Source organism: Sphaerodactylus townsendi, linkage group LG09, assembly GCF_021028975.2.
Source record: "Sphaerodactylus townsendi isolate TG3544 linkage group LG09, MPM_Stown_v2.3, whole genome shotgun sequence".
In the NCBI taxonomy this organism is placed as follows: Eukaryota; Metazoa; Chordata; class Lepidosauria; order Squamata; family Sphaerodactylidae; genus Sphaerodactylus; species Sphaerodactylus townsendi.
Genome location: NC_059433.1, coordinates 50,996,567 through 51,016,997, shown reverse-complemented (window position 1 = coordinate 51,016,997; position 20,431 = coordinate 50,996,567). Strand labels below are relative to the sequence as shown.

The 20,431-nt window shown below is 45.0% G+C and overlaps 1 protein-coding gene across 1 annotated transcript in view; it reads left to right on the top strand.

The window, feature by feature from the left end:
- CCDC178 (coiled-coil domain containing 178) overlaps positions 1–20,431 on the top strand; it is a 173,908-nt gene that overhangs the window by 25,604 nt on the left and 127,873 nt on the right. Inside the window, exons 11-15 of the mRNA XM_048507311.1 lie at positions 1,189–1,372; positions 2,681–2,686; positions 12,758–12,823; positions 15,822–15,986; positions 19,442–19,555. Of these exons, the coding sequence (XP_048363268.1) occupies positions 1,189–1,372; positions 2,681–2,686; positions 12,758–12,823; positions 15,822–15,986; positions 19,442–19,555 (535 nt within the window). The remainder of the gene's footprint in view (positions 1–1,188; positions 1,373–2,680; positions 2,687–12,757; positions 12,824–15,821; positions 15,987–19,441; positions 19,556–20,431) is intronic.

The following is a 20,431-nucleotide window of genomic DNA, read 5'->3' as shown; positions in this document are numbered from 1 at the left end:
ACATGCTTCTAAGTTATACAGTTTTCTGTGCAGAAGTGAAGCATTAAAAAATGATGTGCGGCTCACCAGGAAGTAACATTCAGTCCCTATGCTTATACATAATTGCCTAAGGGCTGGAATGTCTGACGACGAACCCCCAGCCAATGGGTGTAATATTCTATCCTGTCCCCGCCCACCTTCCCCCAACCCAGGAGCCTCCCCCGTCCCAAACAATATGAGCTGCTCTCCTGGAGGGGGGAGGAGGAGGAAGGTGGGATCCCTTGCCTTCCCCCCTTTCTTCAGCCCATTTTAGTGCTACTAGATAATATTTGGTATATTTGGTTCGGTTCAGAAAGTGTGGATGCCTAGTTGTGGTCACAGAGCTTTTTCACTCGGACATTCACTTACAAAGTGTTGGATAGCTCCACACTATAAAAACAGAGATGTACACCTTGAATACTACATGATGTAATTTCTGAGGAAGTACAGTAACTTTTGCCTGGAACTGGATTGCCCAGGCTAGCCTGATCTCATCAGATCTTGAAAGCTAAGCAGGGTTGGCCCTGTGTAGTACTTGAATGAGAGACCACCCAAAAAGTACAGGATTGCTAAGCAGAGGCAAACAATAGCAAACCACCTCTGAACATTCTCTTGCCTTGAAAACGCTATGAGGGATAGCCATAAGTCAACTGTGACTTGATGGCACTTTCCATTGCCACAATTGCTTCTATATGTCCAAGGATACCATTGATAGGGATTCTTTTTTACCAAAGGAGGAAAAAGCATTTTTTAATTTTTCTTGAATGTGTTTTTCAATCATTTAAAGTTGAAAATTGCAGTTATTTGATACAATGTGTACATTTTCCAGTGTTACATAGAACAATATAAGAAGCTAAGATGTACCCATTCAGATATTTAGTGTTGCGCTGGCAGAAAACTCTCTCATTCATTGTGCTTATGCTGTTTCAAATGCAGAGTGCTGAAATATAATAAAGTGTCTACATAATATAGACACAGAAGGCTTTAGAAATCAGTACACAGTCTTTCAGGGTAGAAAGTCTTTCAATGTAGAAAGTCAAGCAACTTTAAAAGTTTGGGTTTTTGTTTTATTCTGTTTTGTTTGTTACAACAATATCAAAGGTATTTAATCTTGGTAAACTCATGAACAATGTACCATCATTGTAATATTTTTTTAAAATGTTTTAACAGCTCAAGAAAGAAAATAGACCTTCAGGCTGAAATTCAGATTTTGCTGAAAAATATTCATAGATTGGAAGAGCATTTAAAAAAAATTGTTAAAGAATCTTATGCTTCTGATGTAGCTTATTCTGAAGCCAAAGGCAAATTGGAGGAATTGGAGGAAAACATCACTAAAGGAAAAACACGGTTTAAGGTTGTTTAACATCATTCCATAATTATGCTATTTTAATTATATTTTAAGAGTTGAGAAACTGGACTATAAACCGGAGTTGCTAACTTTTCATTCAGCGACCTAGATGTGTTTCTAATACCCACTGATGTCCAGATTTCAGCAGGTATTTATATCTATCTTATGATCTTTATGCAAATCCCCCACCATGGGTTTTTTTTACCATCCTACACCCGTGTTTATTAGCCCATGCGAAATGGGCCTCTATTCCGAGCTGTTTCAAACTATCACACAGTTTTTTAATGTGTTTGATAACCATTAAAGCCCAAATGTTCCAGTCCAGCAAGACACAGACCAGATCTATGCACATGTGCAGCTTTAAATATATAATCCATAAATACATAATCCATGTGAAATTTCTTGCAAATAAGAATGTATTCTCATCTATAATGTGTGACTTACTGTCTATACCTGTGATCAGGCTAGAGCCAAAGTTTTCATTTAATTGATTATTTGCACATTTCATGTAACTGATGTTGTATCATAAATAGAAATGCAAGTTTAATCTTTTTCCTAAGAGACAGACATGTTTATGCTTTATGATGAAGAAGAAGGTGCTAGCACATTGCAACTGATTCACAGTGACCCCTTCGATGGGTTGTTCAGGGACAAGACAAGCAGAGGTGGTTTTCCATTATTTTCCTCCACATAGCAACAACAGGGCCCACTCCACAAGAGCCAAAAACAGTGCCCCTGGAATGGTAAAAACACTGTTCCAGGGGCGTTTTTCGCACAGCTTCCACCTCTGCATCAAGGCAGCACTGTTCTTTCCCCTAGAAATCAGTGGAGAAATGCTGTTTTCCTGCCTTGCTCAATGAGTTCCACAAAGAGAGAAAGTAAGTGTGGGGAAACAAAATTAAGGTGCCTCTGCGGGCCACGGCCACTCTAGGGCCGCTTGCACCTCAGCATGTCAACGGCTCCGGGGCCATACTGGCATCATATATGTCGGTGTGCAGCTGCTGTGGGGACCTGTGCAGAATGGACCCAGGTGTCGTTGGTGGTCTTCAAGTATTGATTGTGGCAGATCCTCCTTAGCTGCCAAGCTATGACAAGCCCAGGCTAAGCTGTGCTATTCAGGCTGCTTTTATGAAATAAGTTGTATGAATTTATAACACAGATTGCTGGAACAACTTCTTAGGGTAATTTTAAGTTATTTCTAGATGTATTAGTTACCTTTCTCTGCTGGAGTATTCCAGCCCGTGAATAAAAATCTGGTTTGCTTTCACCTTCCACATAGAGCAAAGGTCCTTTGTCTGTATCCATGTGACTTAGAATCTTGTGAAGTTGTATTGGGTTACATGGAGCATCCGGGAGCGAATAACCCCAAACGCTAAGGCTTGAACATAAGTCAGAGATACTAGCTTAGTCTATTGTTGAAGGCTTTCATGGCCGGAATCACTGGAGTGCTGTGTGGTTTCCGGGCTGTATGGCCGTGTTCTAGCAGCATTCTCTCCTCTCGAAACGTCAGGAGAGAATTCTGCTAGAGCACGACCATACAGCCCGGAAACAACACATCACTCCACTAGCTTAGTCTGTTATCACAAACTGAAAAAACTTAAAAAAGTTTTCCTAATCACTTGATTTGGAGACGGAAACAATTTTATTATTTTACCTTAAACTTTCTAGAAGATCATAGAAAAAGAATTGCATGGGATGTGTGGAGACTCATTCCAATCAAGACACTAACACATACTTGTTGGAAATAAATCGGCCGCAGCCCAAATTTTATTTTAACATAACCAAAACCTTGAAGCTGGGCGAGCATATCAGAGCACATCCTGGCCCCCAGGCAGCAAACCGCTGAACCTGGTTATAGGGCAGCCCAAGCTGACCCCTCAGGCCCTTCGGACAGAACCCCTGTCCGGCACATCCCCCGAGGGAACTGGAACAGGAAGTTACTAGGTGCCACATGGATGCAAATCCAATTTGTGACACCCCTCCCTGCCGGGCAGCGAGCTCTCAGCGCGGCCCCAAGGCTTTGCTTACCAGAGCTCTATCGCCACCACGGACCTCATATGGAGGCCCCCGAGGTGGGGAAGGTCTGGCACGCAAGCTACTGCCTTCCCCCAATAGGATGTGCTCTTATGCCCTCCGCCCAGTGAACTGCGACAAATAACAAAGCCATAAGAAACCCCCAAATCCCTACAAAACTGGGAGCGGAGGGAGGGCCTTTCAAACCTGCCGGCCTCGAAAAGAGGCCGGGCCCCGCCGACGCAGCCCTTATATAGGCTGCTCTGAAGCCCTTGTCACGTGCCGGTACCCGGCCACGTGACAGGCTCAGCCGGCCGGCGGGGGAGAGGTTTGCATTCCTTCCTCCCCCCCTGCAATGTCGTCCCAGGCTGAAGCCTGGGACGCGATTTGCATGGGATGTGTGGAGACTCATTCCAATCAAGACACTAACACATACTTGTTGGAAATAAATCGGCCGCAGCCCAAATTTTATTTTAACATAACCAAAACCTTGAAGCTGGGCGAGCATATCAGAGCACATCCTGGCCCCCAGGCAGCAAACCGCTGAACCTGGTTATAGGGCAGCCCAAGCTGACCCCTTAGGCCCTTCGGACAGAACCCCTGTCCGGCACATCCCCCGAGGGAACTGGAACAGGAAGTTACTAGGTGCCACATGGACGCAAATCCAATTTGTGACACCCCTCCCTGCCGGGCAGCGAGCTCTCAGCGCGGCCCCAAGGCTTTGCTTACCAGAGCTCTATCGCCACCACGGACCTCATATGGAGGCCCCCGAGGTGGGGAAGGACTGGCACGCAAGCTACTGCCTTCCCCCAATAGGATGTGCTCTTATGCCCTCCGCCACCGAGCTGTTAAACAAACAGCTCCCGCCCCCGCTTCAGCAGCCCAGAGTCCCACCGCTCAGTGCGTGCCGCAAAGCACTGCATCAAAGCGAACGGATTTCAGCCGGCTCAGTGCGGGCCGCGAAGCCACTGCAGCAGAGCATGGCGGACATCATGCAACCAGATGTCCTGGCCCCAATCCGATAAGTGGACTCCATCGGGCAAAAACAATGCTGGTAGAGCATGAGATAAATCAACATGGGGAATAACATCCCCGCCCATGCTCAGTACCAACCGGGCCGCGGACCGACACAGTTTAGACCTGGTTTTATTAACCCTGGCCGGAGCCACAGCGTTCCTCCAAGTCCTCCGCTCTAGTAAGCACGACCAGAAACAGCTTGGTCTTAGGCATCTTACAGTGGAGCAGCATCAAGTCTTCCCTCATGGAGTTCTGCAACGCCACCCCTTTAGAGGCGGGAATGTCATTTTCACCCAGTTGAATCAAAACTGCATCAGGGAAGCCAAATTGAAGAACGGAATTCCTCAACTGGAGAAGCAGAGTAGGCCACATCATGCCTCGTCTCGCCAGCCAGCGAATGTCCACCGAGGAGTCCAGGCCCAGATGTTTTCCCCAGCCAGATTTCTTCGCGTAGCGCCCAGCCCAGTGCACAATACTGTGTCCAACCAGCCAAACTTGATAATGATGGGACACCGGAACTATAAAGAGAACAAAGTTACAGCAAAAGGTGAGGCCGGACATAAATACGATAGGCTAGAGACCTCCAGCGGCCTAAAGCCTGAATCTCAGTTGTGGAGTGTCCTTCCTGAGAGGCCGTGGTTGCCGCTCCGATTCGAAAGGAGTGGGAACCAAACTGTTCAGCGGGGAAGCCCAAAAACTGTAAGCAATGCCGCAGAACTGCTGTAAATTGGTATCTGGACACTGCTAATCCATCACTATGGATGAACAGTGGACCCTGCCCTTCGGGACGAACGGCCAAAAACGCAGCCATGCGTGCCACCGGACAAGGAGCCCCTGGTGGGGAAGGGGCCAAAGTCACTCTGGTTCCTCGACGCCGCTGGTCAGTCTTGGACCCCGCCAACCATATAAGTAAGCTCCCATCAGCCATAGACACATCGACTCTTTGTAAAGCCTTAGGGGCCGATGATGTGGTGGACGGAGCAACTAATTCGCTACATCGAAAGGCCCCATAAAAGGCCAAAGTAAACAAGGCTTGGAATAGTGCAGCCTCATAAGCAGAGTCACAAACATAAGCATAAGCATAAGCATAAGCATTTTATTGTCATTGTGCACGCACAACGAAATTTACAGCAGCATTCCTCGATGCACACAATTTCAGACTCATACATCATCCTCACTTTCCCCTTCCTCCACCCATCCCTACACAGCCCCAAATACATCAATATGAAGCAGCGGAGTTTAGCATAGCCACAGCTCTAGAGTAGAAGCTGTCTCTAAGCCTCTTTGTCCTAGTTCTGAGGGCCCTGTATCGTCTGCCAGACAAACTGTGTCTGTAGTGTTAATCAGAGTCCCCAAGAGCTCCCTGGTGATGGGACGCTTACTGTCCTGTGGCCTGGGGGAAGCGCGCTGCCACCCGGCCACAGCTCTTCTGGCTTCAAAGGACCGGGAGTGGTCGGTGATCCCCAGAGCCTGGCTGAAAAAGGAAATGGCCGCCAAGTGGACCTTAATAGTCCTGGCAGCCATTCGACGGTCCCTCAATTCCACCAGATACCGGAGAACCAAATCCTTAGCAAACCCCTGCCGCACAGGTTCGCCGATGGAAGCTGCAAATGCAAAAAAGGTGCTCAGGGCCCCTTCATACGCGCGACGTGTAGCTGGGGCCAGTGACTGCAAGACACCTTCGGCTATGGACTGCCTCCAAGACGCCACAGATGGTCTGGACACTTCTCGAAACTGGCTGGCTTCGGGAGCTAGGGAGCGAAAGCGGCTGACCTGATGACGAGACAAGGCGTCAGCTATATTGTTATTTATACCTGGCAGAAAAACGGCCTTAAAGAGATGTTGTTAGACAGGCAAACCATCACAAATTCCCTTACTAGCCGCATTACTCGCTCTGACCGGCTGGACTGCCGGTTTACCACCCTAACAACAGCCTGGTTGTCACACCAGAACTTAACTGCGTGGTTGCGAAACACATCCTTCCAGATGTGAACCGCAGCCACCAGAGGGAACAACTCCAAGAAAGTCATGTCCCGCAAAATTCCGGTTTGAGTCCATGCCGATGGCCATTCCCCTGCGCACCACTGGCCCCTAAAATAAATACCAAAACCTATAGAGCCAGCTGCATCGGTGTGAACCTGAAAACTGTCTTGAAGCTCCCACGGCACTTGCCAAAATGAAACCCCATTATAATTTTCCAGAAAACTTAACCAAACCCCTAGGTCTTGACGCAAACCCGAAGTCACCCTGATGTGATGGTGGGGAACTGAGTAGCCTGCCATGGACCTGGCAAGACGGGAACAAAAGGCCCTTCCCGGGGAGACCACCCTGCAGGCAAAATTAAGGTGCCCAAGCAGGGACTGTATTTCCCGCAGCCTGCACTTCTTTTTAGCAGAGATTTCACTAATCAGTGTGCGCAACGTCGTCAGCTTATCAAGGGGCAGGGAAGATGTTCCTGCTATTGTGTCCAACTGAATTCCTAAAGTAGGTTAAGCAAGACACAGAGCCAACTTCCAGTCTTGTCGGCCGCCAAAGGAACTCCCAACTCTGCCGCCAAGTCCTGAAATGCCGACAACATCCCTGCACAGTCATCAGTGTCTGCTGTGCCTACAAATAGAAAATCATCAAGATAATGAGTAACTTTTGCTGATGGCATGCGATCTCTGATTGCCCATTCCAAAAAAAGGTGCTAAATTTTTCAAAGCTGCGCAAGCTATCGAGAGACAACCCATGGGCATGCATTTATCGACATACCATCGTCCGTCAAATTTAGAAAACCTAAGAGTTCGAAGTCCCTGGGGTGTATAGGCAGCAACCCGAAGAAGCTGACTGTATATCACATTTAAGCTAACATTGAGGCTGGTTCCACCTCCCGGATGAGACTCACTGCCTCATCAAAAGTAGGCGTATCCAGTGGAGAGCAGATACCTGGGTCGATACAAGTCATTCACCGACCCCCCTGCAGGAGTAGGACAAGTGTTGTATCATTCTGTACTCCCCGGAAGTGCTTTTTTGGGGACCACCCCGATGGTGGAAACACCTGAGGTTGGGTAGCGGAGGCTCAGTGAAGGGGCCTGCGATCTCTACCGCCAGGCATTCTTTCGAAATTTTGGCAGCCACTACGCGCAGGCAATTCCCTGGCAGATTTTTAAGTTTTGGAGCTGATGTTGCCCTATACCTGTTCTAAAAAAAAGGAATGTGGAAACGCCTTTGGAATCCCTCCTTCCAAGTATAATCGTCTGACATGAGGATACCTATAATCCAACCACTGGGATAAAAGTTACTGCAGCACGGGGAGGCGAGACTCTGTAGGGACTCCAGGACTTCCAGGCCTTCTAGGCGAGGAAAGGATCCTCCCTGGCATACCTGCGTCCTTCTTAAGCCGCCGCTTGAGCCAGGGTTCGGCCCACGTCCCGAAAGGAGGCAGCGCCAGTTGAGGGTACTGTATCTGGTGTGCCCCGAAGCATCTACAAACTGAAGCGTGCTCAAGGCCTGCACTTATCTTTCCCACCACAGAGCCTTGATTAAAGGCCCAGCAGGCGTGGCGATGGCCGGGTCTAAGCTGGCTAACCCACTTTTCTTCTTCAGCCTTCCCCACTAGCTTGGGGTGACGCTAAACCACATTTGTCATTTCCGCGTACGATCATTGGATTATAATCCCACCTGCGGCCTGGAAGCGATGTGAAGCGCTCTTTCGAAATGCTTCATCATACTTCAAGGCTGCTCGCGTCCCCGAGGAGGATCCGGGCTTTCAAAACATTGGCCCAGTGAGCAGCCAGGTGCGAACCCTTAGAGGGTGGCGGCTCCAATAGAATTACCATATACTCCGCAAATCGCTTTTGACCAGTTGTCAAAGAGAGCGACGCACTCTTTCCGGGCGTTCCCTTTCTTTCTGGCGAGCGGGAACAGACTCCCTCAGGATCCTCTTCCGACGCTTGAAACCATGAAGAGGTCCCACATGGTACCCGTCCAGGGCTCTTTCTCTCTCAGTTTTCGTGGAAGTGATAGGGAGCCGGAGGGATCTCCAGGATCCCAATGTGCTGAGCAGAAAGCAGCCAACTCTGGATTCCCTGCGCTGTACTCTACAGCAAGATTCCCCTTTCCTCCTTTGCAGAATGATCCACTGAGGAAGAGCTGGCACCTTTTCCCCTAAGCTCCCCAATAATCTCCCGCTGCCTGGGCGGAATCCTCTCATCTGTTGAATCACCCGATGAGGGATGAACTGGTGAACGATAAGAGAAACGGCGAGAGCCGCTTCTTCCCTCTGCGTCTTGCTCACTGGCGCGTGCTCTGGCGATTTGCGGCGAAGAGCCTGCCAATTCTGGACCCTGAACTATGGGGCCCTGCTGGCCACTGAAGGAGCTGGGCGCTTCAGAAGGTGGCTGGCAATGAGATTCTGCTGGGCCTGAAGTCCCCCCACAAAAGGGGGGACGGAGAATCCGCGCTCTGCTGGGTTATTTAGTCCCTGTAAAGGGGACAGAAGGGGAACCCAAGATTCTGTTGGGCCTGAGTCCCTATGAAGGCGGGAACAGAGGAACCCAAACTTTGCAACTGATTCCCTGCATAAGGAGGGAACAAAGGAACCCAAGCTCGGCTGGACCTGAGGTCCCAGGAAAGGAGGAAACCGAGGAACCCAAGCTCTGCTGAATCTGGGGCCCCGGAAGGGGCTGGGAGAACTGTGCCCTTGATGAGGGCCAAAGACTGGGGTGCACCTGTTGGCTCACTCCAAAACCACCTGGCCATTGTCCAATTCCAGAGTGGCGGGGTTAGAGGTGCCCCGGCCAACCCGTACCCTAGATTCGCGTTCGTACCCATACCCCCCAAATGGGGCATCACGGAGTAGGAACATGGCATGAAAAGCGGAACCCTATGAGTTGCAGGCAATCCACTCCTAAGCCACTTAGAATACATAGAACCCTACAGGATTGCTTTCGGACTGCTTCAGCGTCTCAGAAGGCGAGATAGGCCCGGGGTACCAGCAGGCCCGGCTTAGCGCCCTGTTGGAGTTCATTATCTAACCCGAACTTGTTCAATTTATTTACAGCAGGTGTGAGCACACCTACCGCCGAGGCTGGAAGGGGGGGCTTGGACCCCAGATTGGCCCGGGGGATGGCCAGGGCGTCCCCAGATTGTCTTAGGGTGCACCATACTCCGGATCCCGGGCTATTCCCTGGGGGGGTCCCGGCGGCCCTGTTCTAAAGCCCCTAATACGGCTGCGCCCGACCCAGTTTAGGTACCCTCTTTCTGTGATTACTCTTTGCCTTTGTGGCCATGGCACAGAATCGCCGCCAATTATAATAAAATGTAAAAGTAAACCTATTATAAGCTACACAAAATACAAACCTATTGGGAATTTACAGAGGTTCCCTATTTCCTTATTTTTTATGTTATTTTATTTTATTATTATTTTATTTTATTTATTTATTATTATTATTATTTTATTTATTTTTATTACTATTATTATTATTTTTAAACAAACAGACAAAAGCAGCAAGCCGAGACCAGCCGACCAAATGAAATGGCCTTAAATATTGAAACTGACTGCTATCCTATGAGAAGGAAGGAAGTTCTTTGGCGGCGGGAATCTGTGACGAAAAAAAGCGAAGACCCGAATAGCGCCCGCCAAAATAAAGGCCAAAATGGCCGCCCGGCTCCTTACGACAAACAAACTGGAGCAAACAAAGAAGCCCAAAATGGCCCCGCTCTCCTTCCGGCGCCCTGCCCTCCGCTGCTTTCAGGCCCCAGGCCCGAGAGGCAGCGGTAACTCCCCAGCGTCCATAGCGGCGAGGAAACGGAGCTCTATGCCTGCGCTTACTTGGGCCAAAAGCACTCTACCCGAATGGCGGCAGGGCAATAGCAGGCTGGCCAGCGACGCCGGAAGGACAGGAGTCGCGTGACATTGCGACAACTTGATGCGCTTACGGGCGCAAAAGCGAAGCTGCCTGCGCCAGCTAGCGAGCTAGCGGGATGGGCCGGGTGCTTGAGACCCGGTAAACCCCAATCAGGCTAAATATGACGGGTGCCGCGGCTGATTAAAGCGGCCGCACCGGACCGGTTCATTAAGTCCCACCCATTATGCACTAACTAGCGGACAGGGAAATAGAGGGTGGGGGGTAGGGAAAAGGAATGTCCCAGTGCTAACCCGGCGAAACCCATGAGACCTGCTAGGCTTCGGCGGCACTGCCGAACCGCATCTCCTTCAAAGGCTGCATGGGAAGGATCTTTGAAGATGCGCAAATAGAGCGACTAACCGATTCCCTCTCTCTGAGTGAGGGCCATAAAGAAGACCTGGCTACCCAAGCAGCCCGGCCTCTTTTCGAACCTGCGGTATAGAAAGGAGCCAGACCCCGCCGCTTGCCGTAGCCCTTATATAGGCTGCTCTGAAGCCCTTGTCGCGTGCGGTACCGTGCCGTGACAGACGATCAACCGGCAATGAGGAGAGGTTGCATTCCTTCCTCCTACTGCAATAGCCGTCCCAGGCTGGAAGCTACTGGGTAGCGAACCTCACATCAGAGTCTACATTTACTTTATTTTCCAGTCTCTACTGCTTTCTTTTTTCTCTTATGTGAAAAAAAAAGATTTTTCTTTCTTAACACCACTGTTTAGTTCTTTGTAGTCTCTGTACATCACATTGATGGGATTTATGTCTGAGCAGAGCTATGATTCTGCAACTGCTAAATCAGCATTTAAACAAGAAATCTCTCCACTAGAAAACAGTCTGCACATGTCCTTTCTGCTCAGATCTCCTTCATGCAGTTCAGTGTTTGAATTCATCAGGAATCTCTCCATGAAACTTCTATCAGACAGTTCTGGCCCCAGCAAGTTCTCCATCTGTCAGGAAATGTGACAAGAAAGGGATGATGGACTTCCCTGCTCTGTTCCCCCCCCCCCCCACGCTTGAAAGTATTGTCGAAGGCTTTCACAGCTAGATTCAACTGGTTGTGGTGGGTTTTCCGGGCTGTGTGGCCGTGGTCTGGTGGATCTTCTTCCTAACATTTCGCCTGCATCTGTGGCTGGCATCTTCAGAGGTGTATCAGTGTACTGGGCCTAAATGGCAACTGGGGAAGATGCCAGTCTGGACAGGTCTTTGAAGCGAATTGGAACAAGATCCGCAGACCATGGTCCTACGCAATGGGAAAACCCACACCACAACCAAAGGCTTGGAAGGTTCTGTAATATTTTTGTGATTGCTTAGCAACCCAATAAATGGCCACTAAGATGTCAAAACAGTTTTATGAGTGCTGATGAGGCATTCAGTTCTTAAAATTAGAGATGCTGTTTCCATTATTTTGGTGAGCTTTAGTTCTCCAATGTAGTTTTTAAAAATATTCCAGGTTTTTTATCAATCTGAAAACCTCCACTTTTTTGAGAAATCCCCACTGCTTGTTCCTGGCTCCCACTGGGTTGATTTTTATTATCCACCTTCTATGGACCAGATGAGAATTAGATATATAATAGATAAGAACACATAAATATTGATATTGAATTAACTGTGTCCGTATTGCTCTCCCAAGGAGCAACTGTTGCCAGATGTAAGAACCCATTTAAAAATGGACCCAGTTATCTTAGGGCTGATTCCGCATGGGCCAAAAACAGCAGTCTGAAAACGATGTGAAAATGGTGTAAAAGGGTTTTGGAAACAGTGGCATGGTTTACACCCTGTTTATGCCACACCATTTCACTACTTCTTATTTGGCCCATGTGGAATCAGCCTAGGAGTTCTGGCTTCAAGCTCACTGGCAGGGAAGTGTTCCTTGAAGAACTGTTGTTCTGACATGAAACATGCATATTTAAGCTATTTATTTACAAAAAATATGGTCACATATGTTACAGCTTTTAGTCTCTCTTGATTACAACAAGCATTTCTTCTTCTTTTTCCAACTCTTTCTCTTTCTTCTTATTTCAAAGCATCATGTATATACAATCTTGTCTTAAGCAGAAGCTTACACTCAGTTTTTTTAATCCGGCATCCCATGTAACCAACTTCGTACTTCTATCATCGGCTCTCAGCAAGATGATTCTAATCCTCGCTTTGTTGAGCGCATCAAAATTCTGAAGAAAATAACTGTAAAAGTTAGTGTGGTGCCTCACGGAGTAGAAAGGTGAGAATGATCAAAGCTAAAAGGATAAGGCAAAGGATGTTCAGATTAGCGCTGCATCCCCGCTCACATGGAGATTTAACATTTTTTTTTAAAACGCTTGTAAAAGAATATGCTAACGTTAAATATGCGAATTAATAATAGAATTCTATTATATTTGCTGGTGCTATTATACCCCATTTTGTTTTGTTGTAATTTTGTTCTTATAGGTTTATATAAATTTGGTGTTTATTTTCTTTTTTTTACTTATATAGAACTTGAGGAAGATAATATAAAAAAAGACAAAAAATTAGAAGGAAATAACTTTATTTGGCAACTCACTCATAGGGTGAAGAACCAAATTTTCGACACCAATTTGTTTTGGGATTTCTGATATAACTTTCAACCTTTTGCTTTTACTATTCTCATGGCAAAAAAAATTGTTGTTTAAGATTGCATTTACAAACTTTTGTTTATTTATAACCTATGTTGTGTCATTCAGGGAAATGAAAAAAGAGCTTTAAAACTCTTTTACACTCTTACCTCTTTGCATCGCACTTGTTTTAGAAAACTTACGCCACCCTTTCCCAATCCGAGAGACCTGCCAATTTGTACAATTAGCCTGAGTCCATAAATATTTGCAATACTGAAATATGGCTCTGAAGAAAGCATTATTGGAAGCCTATGCTGTGTACATTCCTGAGAAACAAGCCGCGGCATAACACTGTAACTTGTTGCACAGCTGTATAACATCCATGTCATGTATACGCCAGTACTTTTCTTCTCACCACCCAAAAGCAGAAAGAAGGGAGGATTGATGGCTATGATACTGATAAAGGAGATTGCTTGGTCGTTGGGTTTCCCTATGCAATTCCTGTGTTTAATATTCATTCCATCAGCCGCATATGTGCTATGCAATGGGCAGGCCAGAGTGAAACTTCTGAAACTCGGAGCCTCAGGATGTATGGTTGGACTGGGGACAAAATACCCATCATCCCCGTAACATCATGCTGGCGGGGGGGATGATAACTCAGTCCATAACATGGAGAACAGATGACAACCCTATACAATAAGAGCTCTGTGTCTGGAGCTCATCCTCCAACTGCCGCTTGTTCTTAAGCCAGATGTTCCCTGCACATTATCTAAAAGAAGCCATGTTGTTAGGGAGGCTTTACATTTTCATGGCTGAGTGATCAGTTATGGCAGGGTGGAGTGTGTGCTAGGCCTAAGGCTTCAAACAGACTCCCTTCCAGCATGGAAAGGAAGGAGGCACCCACCCTGCTTTGGCCATTCTCTGCAGCTCAGAGAGAGTACCTGGCCCATTTAAGTCAAACCCAACCTGCGGAACCTTATGGGCAGGGGCCTGGTGGTTGTGGCTGTTTCTCTCTTGCTCTTTCTTGCTATGTTAGGGGAGACATTGCACTACCACTGATCTTTACCTCTCAGTCTCTCCAGGTGATGAAGGAGCTCCTGGAGTTTACCCCTGGAGGTCGAGTATGCTTTCACACTTCTTCAGGAGACACTGTGCCATCCTTCAGCCTCCAGCTATGGTGCCCCATCCTTGAATTCTGTCCAGGAGCCCAGAATCACTAACCCTGCCCCTACCCCTTATGGCCACTTTGTACAACTTGTAAAACAGAGTGCCAATGTCTGTAGCCTTGAGAGGAATTGTGTACAACTATAGTTAATAGATTTGAAAATACCAAATTTTGCAGGACATTCTTTTTCCCCGCTTTATTATTCTAGCTTTGAAAATAAGTTTACCTCATACGTAATACTTGCCTATAGTTGTATATGGGAATTTTAATAAACACTGCTTTGAAAATCATTCATATATATATAGTTCTCAACATCCAGGCTGGCTGCTGCATGGGGTAGCAGGAGCTAGAGAGTGGGTAGCCTGGTGGAGGATTGAAATCTGCCCCTGCAGATTGAAATCATGGGGCCATACTTACTATATTTTATCCTGAACAATGGTCTCAGAATGAGGATTTTAAAAAAATCATGGGGTTATTTGCAGATAGGTTATTATTCTACAGCCTTGGAGGCAGGAGCATACCACCCATGGGTACATGGGGTAAGCCATGTCCCCAGGCACAGAGTGTTTCATCACATGGGGGGGCGTGCCGGGCACCATCCAGGTCCCCACACCTGACCTCTCCCATGGTGTGGTGACCCAGCCCGGTGCCCACTGGCAGCTGCCCTATTACCCAGGAGCTACCCAGCTTACTGCCAGTGGAGTTGGTGTGCTGCAGGTAGGCTACCCCCCGGGAGACTGGTCAGAGCAAATTAATACTACCCAGGGGATGATACCGATGTGAAGTGAGGGCTTGAGGGAGACCCCAGGACCCCACCCACTGAGACCAGCTCTCTCTTCCTGCTTGCCCGGTAAGTGGGGCACTGGTGGTGGGCTTTGGAGGCAGGCGGGCAGGTGGGGCACATGGGTGAGCCAGTCCTTGCCCCAGAGCACCGTCAGTGGGCCAATTACACTGTGCCAGAGCCATTGAGAGGGTGAAGACCTATGGCACTCTAGATGTTGTTCATGGACTACAATTCCCATCCCAGTTTATCAGCCCTGCCAGAAGCGTGGCCAATTGGCCACTGTGGCGGGAAACTGATGGGAAGTGCTCAAACCATAAACATGGCTAGAGGTGCCACTCAGGTCACTCCTGCACTAACTTAGAAGGGATGCCCCAAGTCTGTCAAAAAAGTATAAAATATACAAAATATATAGTAGGTTTAACCCTCCCCCTCCCCCAAAAGTAGAATCAACATCTGCTTCTTTAGCAAAAGAATACCACTGAGATCTTATGAGACTACATTGGGAGATTTTGGTGGCTGCGCAAACCAACATTTCAGAGAATTCCAAACCTCTGTTATGGTTAAGGAGAAAAAGACAGACTAAAAAGATGAGCAGAAAGGAAAGTAAAGCTGAAGGGAAGAAAAGGGAGAAAGGGAAAACCGAAGAAGGGGAAGGGAACAGAGGAAGGTAGTGAGTGAATGAGTAAGCAGGGCAGAGACTGCCATAAGAGAAATAGAAAAGGGTAGGTGGGAGAGCAGGAGAGTGGAATAGCTGCCAGTAGGAGGGAAAGATGACCATGAGGAAGGGAGACAGAAAAAGGTACTTTAGAGGGGGGAAGAGAAAGAAAGGGGAGCAAGCTGTTTTGTGAATTAAAGCAAACTGAAAGAACAATACATTAAATTTTAGCCTAAAGTATAAAAAACTAAGTTGCCATATATGGAGATCAATGAAATAGACTTTATATATTATTGGATGTTCTTATTTGGTTCTGGGTTTGAGACATTTGATGACTGGCTTTGAACATATATTTTGTTTATATTTTGAGCAGAAACGAATTAAATCCCTGTATTCAGAACTAGAAAAAAGGAAAAAGGAAAATCAGAACGTAGAAAATGAAGATCAAAAGGGATTAGAAGAAATTCAGGAACTTTTGGCTGAGCAATCAAAACTACTAACAAAAAATAAAGACAGACAAAACAAAAATGTTAAGGTAAGTTTTGCTGATTTGTAATAACTGGACACGTTTCACAAGTATCCTTGTAGTTTTTGATTGTTTAATACTATTTACTGTTGTGGGAACAGTCAATTTTTGTGCTAAAATGTTGGTCATTAGTATTTTCTATGTTCATTTTCCACCTAAACTTCATGCTTTAAACTGTGATTGTAAAGATAATTTTCATCAGCAAAACCTTACAGAACTTAGCCCCACTCTCCTTTGTACCGGTAGTACTGTATTTGTGAACTTCAGATAGTTTCCTCTGAAAATATTGTATGTTTGTTGCATACACTTTTATTTCTTGTTTGCTCAAGGATAGCCTGATTGCTCTCTTCCCTGGGCTTCAAGGAGAAAAAAATCCTTTTCCAGAAGATACTATGCGGAGAAAAAAGGACAAAAAAAATTTTCAGTAGCATTTAGTCTAATTCAAAGCCTGAGAAACAAATAAAAACACAACCTCTTTTTAAAAGACTGTCTTATTTAAAATCTCTTATTATATGCTAGGTGTGATCATTGTGTCTGTTCTTAAAGAACATGTATTGTGTACTTGCAAAACAATTAAAGTTTTAATTCCTTAATACAGAACAAAATGCCATTTTCATAATTTATTCTGTTTCCAAGATTAGTTTCTGAAAGTGGGATGACTAAAGATGTAAAAACTGTAGAAATTTTGAAGTAATAAACACCCACCCCCAACTTTTCCAACTATGGTTGTAGAAATTTTGGGGAAAATTGAAATGCATCTTATACTTCGACAAACCTGAAAAGTTGTTGTGTTGTGGGTTTTCTGGGCTGTGTGGCCATGGTCTGGCAGTTTTTGCTCATAAAATTTTGCCCACATCTGGTTCTAGTATTCTAGTATTATGAGAAAGAGAGAAAAATTTCTCTCTGTTGACATTTTCTACCCCATGCATAATTATATAGACTTCAATCATATCCCCCCTCAGACATCTCCTCTCCAAACTAAAGAGTCCCAAATGCTGCAGCCTCTCCTCATAAGGAAGGTGCTCCAGTCCCTACAATCATGAATGGCACAAGCAAAGAAAGGGCACAGAGCTTCCAGACTAGTCTGCTCATTTTACCCTTTTGTGCTTTCTTATCCAACTGGCCTCTTACAGGAGGGAAAAGCTCACCCTCCACCTTTTTCTCCTCCAGATGGGAGACTTTTGGCTATTGCTACCTGTGAAAATGCAATAACTGTGCACAGAGTGGGAACACATTCTCACTGTCTTATCCTATATAGGTGTGTTCAAAAGTAAATCTCACTGAATCCAGTGGGACTTGCTTCTAATGAACCATACATATGATTTTATACACATTTAGGATTTCCATACGGCTCACTCAAAAGCAAATGTTAATAGAATTCCATCCCACTATGTTCACTGGCACTTACTCTCAAGGAGGATTGCACTGTCAAGAACACCAAGTTCACTGCGTGGGAGGAAAAGTGGCAGATGTTATGGAGAGCCCAAAGGGAACCAGAGGAATGCAGTATAGCTTAGCACACAAGAATATTTAGTTCAGTTTTCCTTGCTGTTTGTAGGAAGGTTGGAAATGTTAGAGCGATATAGGGTTTCCAGACCAGATAGTTTAAAATCTTCAGTCTTATTGGTTGAAAGTTAGGTATGTAATTCCTGTATGAATAAACTTTTAAAGGCAAGAGAGGGGCCACATCCCCAAAACCTGCTGTGAATATATTCCCTGCTTCTTTGTAACCTGACAATAGAATAAACATCCAGCTTCTTTATATAAGGACATCATGTGGCCCTCTGATTAATGAAATGGTTGGAGCGAAGTACTCTGAGGAAACTTTGCAGGTGTTCAGAATCCTTTTAGTTATAAGATCTTTACCCAACAAATTGAGAGTTTTTTCCTAAGAAAACTTGTATTTTGCTTCCTTTTATGCTTTTTAAGCTTGCAGTGTTGAGTTTTTTTAAAGAGTTGGGAGTAGTTGCAGTCTTGTGGGCAGAGAAACAGAGGCCCCTTCCGCACACGCAAAATAATGCGTTTTCAAACCACTTTCACAACTGTTTGCAAGTGAATTTTGCTATTCCGCACAGCTTCAAAGAGCACTGAAAGCAGTTTGAAAGTGCATTATTTTGCATGTGCGGAATGAGCCAGAGTCACAGAATAAGCAGTTACAGAAACCATGCATGCCATTCATTCCATCACAACATGAATACTTTTGTTTGTCTGAATTACTATATAAACACTGGAAGAGGCTGAAACAAAGCCCTAGTACAGAGGTGCACTTGTGTCAACAAGATCTTGCGAGCAAATTTGTATTTGAAATGCAAAATTGTGAAACAAAATCATATTAGACATAGTTATAAGTCTAATAGGTCAGCTCCTTCCTTGTTGGTATATAAAGTATAATTAGTTTAGAATATAATTTAATATTAAGTTAAAGTTTAAAATCAATGTGATTGATTTGTTGATTGTTTGCTGTTGTAATGTCTTTCATAAATACAGAAACTGCACAGCTAATAGTATTTTCAAAATAGCATGATAATGGCAGTGATTAATACAGGTAGCCCTTCCCTCTGAAAATTTAGTAGAGACTGTATGCCAAAGATCACATCATTAGTCTTCCAGAGACTTGTGAGGGTATGGAAAGAATTATGTATCTTTGTCCTTAGTTGAATATATATGTTGGGTCAAAAACTTGGATACGAAGATAGATTTTTATTCTATATTTTTCTTGTTCATTAAAGCTAGTCAGTGCTTAAGTTTTAATTACATATGATATTCACTTGTAAATATTCACCTGCAATGTTGAGTTTTCTAATGCTGCTTTTAGTGGCAACCTAGTAAAACCAATATATGACAAAAACTTTGGCCCTTTCCGCACGGGCCAATGCAAATCACACAAATTGGGGAATCAGCAATTAAAGTGATATTAAACAATTCCTAATGGAAGCTGTCCTACCAAGTTAGATGTATTTACCCATAACTAATTTTAAAAAATGGAGCCCACCTGTGCAAGGCTGCATGTTCCCAGGAAGAATTTGGGCAGAGTAAAGTTTTCTCCTATAAGAGTGGTGGAGTCTATCAATGAATCCTCAAAAGTTTAAATTCAGAGTGACAACTGAAGTTGAGGGATCTGTAGGTTACAGCATATGAGCTGTTTTTTAGCCCTTTTGGCTTTTTTTTCTGTGGGATCCTACAGGGATCCACCTTGTTCCCCATGCTGTTTAAAGAGTTTCAGTGGTGACCCCTTATCTGTGAAATGACTTTCCCCTTGAAATTTATCTGGAGCTTACCCAACTCTCTTTTCGGTACTTGGCCAAAACACTTCTTTTTATTCAATCTTTTAATTTTAATTCATGAACAAAAAGTAGATATTAGTTTGTATTAGTAAAATTAAAGAAAAGCACTTTCCATTGTAATACATTTTGCACAAAAGCTGGATTTTATTACCATCTCATTTGTCTTTTTATATTTTTCAGAACATTTCTAAATGGAACCGAATACTTCAAGAACTTGAAAAGCAGGAGAAAAACCGAAGAAAAGAATATGAGGAGAAGAAGAAATTTTTTGAGAGTCAATTAGCTGATATGCAGGTGAATGTGCTAATATCAGCAGGACACATTTCTGTTCAATTGCCTGTATAGTGTCATGTGTCGTGCTTTCTGTTTCTTCCTTGAACTAACCTATCAGGTCCATAGCCTTGGGACAGGGTAAAGTACAAAGTAGAATTGATATTGGGGTCACTGAGAAGCCCTCTGTCTCTTCATTTGCCACAGTAGCTCATATTGCTCTTGGGGTTTTAGAAAATGCTGGCTGAAAATCAATAAAATAAGAAAAAGACTTAGCCCATAATAGAAATAGCCTGCTGCTTGCAGGTTTGTACAGCAGATGGCATCTTTTTGTAAATTATCCAGTATGCTTCCTATAGTACTTAACCAAGTTGCCTATTTCTACAATGGAACTTCTGTGAGCTTTTATTACAGTCAGTTGTACTGACTGTCACATTTGTAAAAACATGCTAGTAATTCTTTGTATGAAAGTGTGTATTCTGCAGTAGTATTACCTTTCAATTTGAACTGGAGAGACTTGTATTCAAATATTTCTCAGCCATATAGCTTACTGGGGGAGGCACTATCTTGAAGCCTGACTTATCCTGCATGCTTTGGATTCCATGAGCAAAGGGTACCTTAGAATAATTTGGTAACGTGTAGGAACAAAACAGCAAAATCAGTGTCCACATCCAACTGTCAGAATAATTTTAAACAATCTAAAGGCAGTTGGCTAACAGCTCTCAAATCCTTAGCTTTATCATTAGGGTCACATGTTCCACACTGCATGAATCAGGAGCTAGATTTCTTATATAAACCAATCCTTTCAGAGCCTCAGGTCTCAAAGACTGAGATTTGTCATCAGGCTCACTGATGACAAGTTTTAATCCATGGCTTATTTATTTTATTTTGTTATTTATT